This window comes from Dendrobates tinctorius, unplaced genomic scaffold, assembly GCF_039654945.1.
Source record: "Dendrobates tinctorius isolate UK_male_01 unplaced genomic scaffold, ASM3965494v1 ptg000156l, whole genome shotgun sequence".
NCBI lineage: Eukaryota > Metazoa > Chordata > Amphibia > Anura > Dendrobatidae > Dendrobates > Dendrobates tinctorius.
In genome coordinates this window covers 24,739,773-24,750,139 of record NW_027361823.1, presented here as the reverse complement: position 1 = coordinate 24,750,139, position 10,367 = coordinate 24,739,773, and the positions used below count along the sequence as shown (strand labels likewise).

Genomic DNA, 10,367 nt, shown 5'->3' with positions numbered 1-10,367 from the left:
ATACACCTGTGATGCCTGTGCTTACCAGAGCACAAACAAGAGAACAGGCAACCAAAGAAGCTACCCAAGCCGAAGAAGAGCGAGACTTTGAGAAGTCCGAAGCCCGAAGAAAGAAGAGGGAGTTGATAGAAGACATGGAAATGGAATACCCTGCCACCGGATCTGTCTGGAAGCCAGCCCGACCACCTGAAGAGAGATTGTGGGAAGAACAAAAGTTGACCTCTAAAGAAGAAAAGAAGCAGTGGGAAGCTGCAGGAGCCATTCATGGGAATCGTAGTTCTGCCGGACAATACCAATTTCCTAGACTCTATAAGGTGGATGGGAAACCCTGTCTACCCAAAAGAATGTATCCAGCCGTTGCAGCATGGGCTCATGGATCAACTCATCGAGGAAAGAACCAAGCTCTGGCCTGTATCAAGAAGCTCTACTGGGCCCCAGGAATCTCTACCACTGTCACAGCCTACTCAAGAGCCTGCCCAGTCTGTGCCATCTGTAACCCAACAGCCACCGCCAAGGTTCCACTTCAGCATCTTGCCAAACCAGACTACCCTTGGCAGAGAATCCAGGTTGATCATATTCAGATGCCCAAGTCAGGAAAGTATGAGTACATCCTAGTGGCTGTGGATATGTTCTCAGGATGGCCCGAAGCCTACTCAGTGACCAACATGACTGCCAAAACTACAGCTAAGAAGCTCATCACTGAAATTTCGTGCAGATTTGGAATTCCCGAAGTTGTTGAATCAGATCAAGGCCCAGCCTTCACTGCCAATGTCTACGAGGAATTGTGGCACATGTTAGGGACAGATTTGGGTCTGCACACCCCCTATCACCCCTCCAGTTCAGCCAAAGTTGAGAGAATGAACTCCACAATTAAGACCCAGTTGCTTAAAATGAGCCAGGACTACCCACTCCCATGGCCAGATTTGCTCCCCGTGGTCCTATACCATATCAGACACACCCCACAGGGAAAACACGGCCTGACTCCCTTTGAGATTCTTTTTGGTGCTCCACCTAAAATAGGAGACATTAGGCCACAAGAGTTGTCTGAGACAAATGATAAAGTTGTACAATTTGTGATTGCATTGTCTAAGGAACTGTCTAACACCCACTCTACAGTTTCTGCTTCTCTTCCAGAATCCACAGGTGACGTGGTCCATGACTTTGTGCCAGGAGACCTGGTGTATGTGAAAAAGTTTGTGCGCAGAGATTGTCTCCAGCCGAGATTTGAAGGACCCTACACGGTGATCCTGGTCACCCCCACTGCAGTAAAACTTGAAGGAAAGAGCACCTGGATTCACGCTTCACACTGTAAAAGAGACCGAACCAGTGTTTAGTCACAGTAGTGACTGAAGGGAAATGTTGCTGTTGTTTTTGACCTTGGGACTGGGGGCCATCCTCGCCCCTACCTCTTCGGCCCCTATTGTAAATAAGAATTCTGGTCCCTTTATTCTCTGGGTAAACCTGACAGCCCCAGTGAATATCTGGCGATTTGATTTCTGTGATGTAGTCAAGTGCCTTGAGACTGAACGGGTGGTAGAGGGGATCATCCAGTTCTATATGTGTGTTACCAGACAAGACAACAATAATTGTCATTATTGGACAGATGCTGCCTGGAGTACGGGGAATGATTGGGGATATAAACCTAGCGAAGCCATGTTCCCCAAGGATGGGACGGGTAGGAGTCTTCGTGAGAGAATGCATCTAACAGCCCTTCTGCAACCATTTAGGGGCTGTAAATGGGGTAGAAGCTGTCACCCCCTTCTCCTAAATCTTGAAAGCCCTCAATCTGCTGATCTGCAGACGTTCGTACTAGGAAGGCATTATAATTATGTATTTAGTGCTGGACCTTATGCGTATTTAGGCCATATACGGCTTCAGGATATTAGCTTCAGACCAACCAAGGCCTCCATTACCAGTACACCTAAAATAGGCCCAGGTGAGCGTTTGCAAAATGTAGTTAATGAAGTGATCCCCATTCCAGGTCTCAGTTGGCAAGAGGTTTTCTCCATAGAAACACAAACAGCCCCAAGGAAAAATTTGTGGTTAGAATGGGTGAGGTACAATGTAAAAGTCCAGAATATCTCTGTAGGATGTATTGCTTGTGCTGCTGCGAATACACACCTATACACACATGCATTGCTTTTCCCTGATGACACCACTGCCTGTGTCATGAATTTGTTGAAAGGTTTGAAGCCCACTGATTGCCCAGATTACGTCCCACTAATTCATAAGGAACCCAAACTAAAGGTCCCAGGAGAAGTAACTGTATTAGCTGACAATTACACCTGCTATAATTCCCACGACACCACAGGTACACCAGTAGGGATCTTCGAGACAGGTTTCTGCAAAGAGAATAGTTCTCTAGATACTGACTTGTTAATCAAACATACACAATATATGTATGACATTTATTGGTTATGTGGAGATGGTAAGCTCCGTCCTAGGTTGCCAAATGCCTGGACAGGCCAATGCACCCTTGTTAAACTAGCTATGCAGTTCAAGATTCTACCCTGGGATCCAAAGATACCTGATGAACCTACCAGGAAAAGGAGAAGCCTCGATCAGCTCCATATGAGTTATGAAGAAGATCCACTAGTATATATTGATGCTATTGGAGTGCCAAGGGGGGTGCCTGACCAATTTAAAGCCCAGAACCAGATCTATGCTGGCTTTGCTTCTATAATCCCACAGGTGCAGATTAATAAAAATGTTGAATGGATCAATTACATATATTACAGTGAACAAAGGTTTGTCAATTTCAGCCAAGATGCCTTCCAAGGTATAGTTGAAGAATTGGGCCCTAACACTAGAATGACACTCCAAAATCGACTAGCCCTTGATATGATATTAGCTGAGAAAGGAGGAGTTTGTGGGATGGTGGGAGAGGAGTGTTGTACCTATATCCCTCAGAACTCTGGAGTGAATGGAAAAACCATGATAGCCCTTAAAAAGATAACTGGGTTAGCAGCAGAATTGAAAACTAATGCTGGAGTAGACATCTTTCTTTTCCGGCTGGTTGGGTGGACTCAAGGGATTCCTTCAACAAGCTTGTATAGTACTGATTGCCCTCCTTGTAATTGGATCAATAACTCTTTGTTGTGTTATTCCCTTGTATAAAAAGGTTATTGCCAAAGCAACTCCGACTGGCACCTTCCTCAATCAAGAAGTAGACCCACCAGAGTACGATGGTACTGATCTAGGGGAGATCCCTAAGTATATTCCCCTCAAGAGAGTAGACAAAACCCCCCATTCTCAGATGATGTTAAGAGACTTAGTTTAGGGACAGCGGGAGAACTCCATGTGAGGTTAGTGAAGGGTTCAGCTGCCTGGAGGCCTCTCGCTAGGGGAGAGCTTCTGAGGTGTCTGGATGAAGAAATCCACCTCCCCTTTTCCCATCACATGGACAGTCTCGAAGGATCTTTCATTAAGGGAAAAACTTAGTGTTTAGGGGGGATTGTCAAGGTGAAAATATATTTTCTTATATAACTTTTATATTTTTATACTGTGAAACAATAAGTTTTTCCTAATTGCTTGCTAATGCAAATGTAACTGTATTAAAGATGGCTGCCAGTGTTCACTTTCACTTAAATTCAGTGTCTAAAGAGTTAAGTTAAGTTTCATTTCTCCTAAAAAAGATAACTCAGGAATGTGAAGGAGAAGTAACCATCGGGAGACGTTTTGACGAATCAGAGAGAGACTGGACACTAGATGTATACTGCATAAACCCCGCCTAATGCACGCCTTCCCCTAACACTCAATATAGTATTGTGTATTTGTAAATAAAAGCCAGTTGTTGTACTGCTCCTGACAGGTGTGGATGCAGGACATTAGCTAAGACTGAATCAGCTGCGTGTCTGAGTCATTCTTAATCGGTACCAGATGTTTTGCGCTCGCACAATGATTTGGAATGACTGGTGAATGAGGATTCATTGTCGTTTACGACCCCGACAAAAACATCTGACAAACACACACAAAAACCAGAGGGCAGCAGATCATGTGAAAATATAATATTTGTGTCATTCTCAAAACTTTTGGCCATGACTGTATATAGCACTTCCCATGTGGCACAAAAATAATTAAGAGAAAGAAAAGATTGTGCTTGGGATGAAATATCACAAGAATAATTTTAAAAGTGAAATTTTATTGTATGAATTCATTATATATTTAAATAAAGCAAACAAAAGACAGACATCTTAAAAAAAAAAACAAAAAAAAAAACCCTGTATGATACATAGTTATATGTATGCAGTAGGTGAGCTAATCATGGAAGTTTCAGGGTGTGTGCACACGCTGCGGATTCTGCTGCGATTCCGCAGCAGTTTTTGCTACAGTGTACAGTACCATTATTCCCTATGGGAATTGAAAACCGCAGTGCAGACGGTGCAGATTTTTCCACGCGGTTTTGAAATCGCAGAAAGAATGGACATGTCAATTCTTTCTGCGGATTCCGCTGCGGTTTGCCATCTCCTCCATTTAGGAGATGAAAAACCGCAGGGCAAAACTGCAGAGCAATCCGCAGGTAAAACCGCAGGTCTTTTGACCTGCAGATTTACCTGCGGATTTTACAAAATCTGCGCGGCCAAATCCGCACTGCAATCCGCAGCGTGTGCACGTACCCTCACAAGTCCATGTGTACAATATCAGGTGATCAAAAAAGTATGATCCTATAGAATTAGGAAGTGCATGTATATGAAACATTTAACAGAATTATTTAGCTGATATAGATAAATGTACAAATATCCCAACTGTATGTAATTGTTAGAAGTAAAATTTACATATAACGAAAGGGGGAAAAAAAAAAAAAATATGTAGTACTATATCACAGTGATCAGCTCACATACCACAAGACCAGATACATGTGTCACTGCTGCTTCATCAGATCCCTGATGTTAAACTTCCATCATAGCTCACCTACCCCACACACACACAGTTATATGTATGCACATGCATCACTTTGTTTTTTTTTTTTTTTTTTTTTTTTCTTTATAGGTGTAGGCTACTTTCACACATCCGGTGTTTGTTATCCGGCGGTGCAGCGAAAAGCCGCAATACTGGATCCTGGACCAAACGGTGACACCGGATCTGTTTCTATGCTGGATGCAGCAGAGGACACATTTAAAGGACCAGGCCGACCGGGACAAAACGTGAGAGAGAGGGAGAAATATAGGTGCCGCCCTTTGCAGGGTTAAATGTCTGGGCCGAGAGAGAGAATGAATATAGGTGCCGCCCCTTGCTGTCTGGGCCAAGAGAGAGAGAGAAAATGAATATAGGTGCCGCCCCTTGCAGGGTTAAATGTCTGGGCCGAGGAAAAAAGCCGTACGGCATAGGGAAAAAACGTTCGATGGAACGTTTTCAACACGCCACATCGTCATTTTTCGCTGAATACGGGAAAAATCGGACGCGCCGCATAATGCGGCGTTATCCGGCAACAATGTCTCCCAATGGGGAAAGAGCCGGATCCGGCACCACATATCGCCAGATCTGGTTTGGGACATTTTCGCCGCACACCGCCGGATCCTAAAAGCCGGATGTGTGAAAGTAGCCTTAGTTTATCTATTGGGGTTTGCTTTAATTATTTTGCATATATTCTTAATGAATTCAAACAATAAAATGTAACTGTTTAAAGTGATTCTTGTAATGTATTTAATCCTCGACAATTTTTTTTTTTTTTGGTCATTTCATTTGCATATACATTAAAGATAGCAATTTTTATTTCAGGGAGATACAGATTGACAGAATGATTCTAATAATTTACTCATGCAAAGAGCAGCATGGCCACAAACAGTTTGGATGGTGAATCATGCTGATTAATGTGCAGTAAGGGAAATGCACCTCTGTGAATCATCATATCATGGTAAAAGAACATATACAGTGCCCAACATAAATAAGCACACCCCCTTGGAAAAATAAGGTTTTAATCACTAGCTCACAGAACAAAATTTTCCAAATTCTGGCAAGACTGCATTTCATAAAAGTTTTTAACTCTAAACATCAAAGTAAGGTACATAATATAACTCATTACAATATCTTCAGTTTTACACAAATTCATTGATTTAAAAGTGCGTAAACCCCACATCTATCATTTCATATGAATATTTTTTTTTTTATTTTTTTTTTTTTTGAGTACAGCACCAAGTCTTCTAGGCATGGCATGAACAAGTTGGCAACATATTGCATCATCCATCTTTTTCCATTCTTCAAGAACAAGCTCTTTTAAAGGCTGGATGGAGAGCGAAGCTCAAATTCTCTCTTAAGAATTCCCCATAGGTGTTCGATTGAGTTCAGACCACAAGACATATTTGGTCACTGAATCACTTTCACCCTGTTCTCCTTCAGAAACACATTGACCTTAGATGTGTTTTGGATCAATGTCTACCAAAGGCATAGTGACGGCAGCATCTTCTCTTTCCATACAGAGCAGAACATCTGTAGATTGATGATATCAAAGAAACATGGCTCCCCAACACCATTCATTCAGCCCCACATTAGGACACTATCTTGTGTGTCAGGGGGAAAACACCCCAGTTTGGCTTTCTACTACTTTAGCTAGTCTGAACGTTGATTTTTTTTTTTTTTTCTTCTTCAACCCTTCTCATCAGAAGATGCTCCTGTTTAGGTATTAATGGCTGTGTCCAGCCTGGCCACCTGGGAGACCGCTGCAGTTTAGTCAGAATACAATTTAACAAATAAGTAAAGCTTTGTTGATCTTTTTGTTGCCTTCACCTTTCTTGTATAAAAGTAGTACTTTTCTCTGTCTGGCCTTGTGACATTTCTCTTCCATGTGGTGCTATTGTTAACATCATGAAATGGGAAGCGGTTTTCTTTGTTAACCATACACGTTGCTACTTAACTGTGTTGGATATCTGCCTAATGAATAATTGGTTACCTTTGGTTGAATTCTTGTTAATTAGAATTTTGTATTCCAAATTTTAGCTGTGCTCATAAGCCTTTCATTGAGGTGTACTCCCATTTGCAACAGGGTCTTGAATAAATTAGGGAAATTACCTTTTACAATTACACTTGGGAGTATTTTGTTGTAATGTATTATATAGAAAATGTTGATTCTGAAGGAAACCAAATGTTTTCTGACAAATCTGTAGGGGTGGTACACATTTATGCTGAGCACTGTACATAGCGACATTCCATCACCTGTCAAGTTAAAAAGATCTTTCAACAAGCATTGAAAAACACAGTAGTAAAAATGTAATGCCAAAAACATTTATATAAAGATTTACAGCATACAAAAGGAGATTTATAAGTACAAATAGAACAAATGAAAGGGACCAGAAAAGGACACCAAAGAGCAGTGCGCATGATCCAATTTTTAGTTTGTCTGGTTTTGGCATGGCAATAGTCTAAACTAAAAAAAATAATAATTTAAAATTATAACAAGTTAAACTTTGCAAGCTTCTCATGCCCAATAAACTGCAGAGAAAAAAAAAAAAAGCACCACAGTTATTTAAGAAAAAATTTTTTTTTTTTTTTTTTTTTTTTACTACCCCAAGTGTTGCTTTCTGGATTGAGTTTAACATAGGCAATACATCCCCCTCACATCAATTACTTAATGGTCACCACATAGGACAACTTGCCTTTGGTTTCCATACTTCGAGAACAATTCACCACCAGTGGCATGATTTAAGCAGCACGTCTTGATTAAATCTTTGATGGTTTGTGAATATAGATCTTTATTTAAGTCTTTGCTGTGATTTCCTCTACTGTATTTGTACACAGCACATGGCAATATTTACATGTAAATACATTACCTGCAAAGTCTGCAGGAGAAAACATACATAAGAGAAAAAACACACAGATATACACAAGTAGTAAAAAAAAAAAAAAAAAAAAAAAAAAAAAAAAAAAAAAGGTGACCATTCATAGGATTAAGTAGTTAGGACCCAGCATGGGTGTCAGGATTTAAGTTTTAATTTGATTGGCTGGAAGATTTGACTTGTCCAAGTCATCGAAGTATGGATGAAGCAGGGCCTTCCTGGCAGAAATTCTCTTTGCAGGGTCATAGATCAGCATTTTCTGTTAATCAGGAAATAAAATATTCAAGTTACTTTGGAAATCTTTTCACCACAGGAAAATAGGTATGAGTATGTAAAGATGTGCTCCATGTCAGTCAAAAGGGTTACTGCCAGCTGTGTTATACAGCCTGTTACTGACCGCCGCAATCAATGCAATCATTAATTGAAACAGTTTACCCCATTCATTAGCCACAGAATCACAATCACAGCAGCCAAGTGGTAAGGCTAGTTTCACACTTGCTTTTTTTTTGCAGCGCGTTTTTCCCGCAAAAAAACGCATTGAAAAAACGCATACAAAAGCATACAACTGCTGCGTTTTTTTCAAGCATTTTTATGAGCATGCATGAAAAAAACGCAGCGTTTTTATGCGTTTGTATGCGTTTTTACCGCGTTTGCGTTTTTTTCCAACATTAGGTGGCCCCTCACACTAACCCAAACCATGACTTTACTAACCCTAACCCTGACCCTAACCCTTAACCAAACCATACTTAACCCTAACCCAAACCCTAACCAACCCTAACCCTGACCCTAACCCTTAACCAAACCATACTTAACCCTAACCCTGACCCTAACCCTTAACCAAACCATACTTAACCCAAACCCTAAACCCTAACTAACGCTGACCCTAACCCTGACCCTAACCCTGACCCTAACCCTGACCCTAACCCTGACCCTAACCCTTAACCAAACCATACTTAACCCTAACCCAAACCCTAAACCCTAACTAACCCTAACCCTGACCCTAACCCTGACCCTTAACCAAACCATACTTAACCCTAACCCTGACCCTAACCCTTAACCAAACCATACTTAACCCTAACCCTGACCCTAACCCTTAACCAAACCATACTTAACCCTAACTAACCTTAACCCTAACCCTAACCCCAACCCTGACCCTAACCCTAAACCCCCTTAACTAACCCTAACTCTAACCCAAACCCCTAAATTCCATGGTTAACAAAAAAAAAACGCATGTGCAAAAAAACGCATACATGAGCATGCCAGTGCGCATGTATGCGCATCCATAGGCTATAATGGCCATTTTTAGCGCAAAACGTGCGCATATGTGCGCATGCGCTTTTTTGCAGGGCCAAAAAATGCAACATGCTGCGTCTGGAAAATACAAACGCACACCCCAAAAAAACGCAGCGCATGAAAATCGCATACATGCGCTTACAAGCGCGCAGGTATGCGCACCCATGTTAAATATAGGGGAAAAAACGCATGCACACATATGCGTTTTTTTCCAGCGCAAAAAAACGCAAATGTGAAACCAGACTTAGAGATTGGAAAATAGGAAACAGGCTCTTCCTGTCACCCATTAGCCCCCAATGGCAATCAGGGTCTTCATGAGACAAACTCTTGGTACTATCCTCTTCCCGACATAGAGAGTTACATTTCTGTGGTTTTGTTTTTCCCAGTCTTCCAAGAGCCATTACTTTTTTATTCATCCATCCACAACCGCAAGGGTTTTATTTTTTGTAGGCAGAGTTGCATTTTTTCTTTCCCGCTTTCCAGCAGATCACTTGAAAAAATTAATGGTGCATTCCAAAAGGTAAAACCGCAGCGAAATAGCCAAACAGAAGTGCAATTCTGCAATTTTTTTGGGAAGGTGAGGGGGTATTTAAATTTTCAGCGTTCATTGCATAGTAAGAAGGACCTGAAAATGATTCCCCAGTATTATAACAGTGATAACAAAACTTGTATATTTTTACTATAACAATTATGGAGGTGGTGTTTGGGGACAGATTTATTTTTTCTTTGTACATTTTTGTTTGGTGATGCTATTTTTTTTTTTTTTTTTAAACAAGAAGTAGGTGCAGGAGCCATGTGAGCAGTTTGGGTTTTTTTTGCACCCTGAGGCTGAGTTCACACGTCGCGGTTTTTTCGCGGCGGTTTTAAACGCGCGATTTTGCCACGAAAAATAAGCATCCCATGCAATCCTATATGATTCCGCAATGCTGTGCTAATGCTGTGGGGTACCATATCCCCGTAAAAATAGAATTAAAATAAAAAATATTGTTATTCTCACCTTCCGGCGTCCCGAGCGGCCTTCCCACCTCTCTCCACGCTCCCGGCATCTTCCGGTCCCAGTAATCCTTTGCGAGAATGACCGCGATGACGTCACGATCTCGCGGGAGCACGACATCTCACGGTCATTCGCGCAAAGGATTACTGGGAGCTTGTAGAGAGGCGGGAAGGCTGCGCGGGATGCCGGAAGGCGAGAATAATTTTTTTTTTTTTAATTATTTTTTACATTTTATCTTTTACTACTGATGCCGCATTGGCAGCATCAATAGTAAAAACTTGGTCACACTTTTCAAACACCATGTTTGACGA

The 10,367-nt window shown here is 41.5% G+C and overlaps 1 protein-coding gene across 2 annotated transcripts in view; it reads right to left on the bottom strand.

Moving 5' to 3' along the window:
• Window positions 1–5,898: 5,898 nt before the first annotated feature.
• Window positions 5,899–10,367, bottom strand: part of CDK1 (cyclin dependent kinase 1) — a 40,388-nt gene continuing 35,919 nt past the window's right edge. For both annotated transcript variants that reach the window (XM_073548286.1, XM_073548287.1), the window contains exon 8: window positions 5,899–8,028. In XM_073548286.1, the coding sequence (XP_073404387.1) occupies window positions 7,915–8,028 (114 nt within the window). In that variant the 3' untranslated portion in view covers window positions 5,899–7,914. The remainder of the gene's footprint in view (window positions 8,029–10,367) is intronic.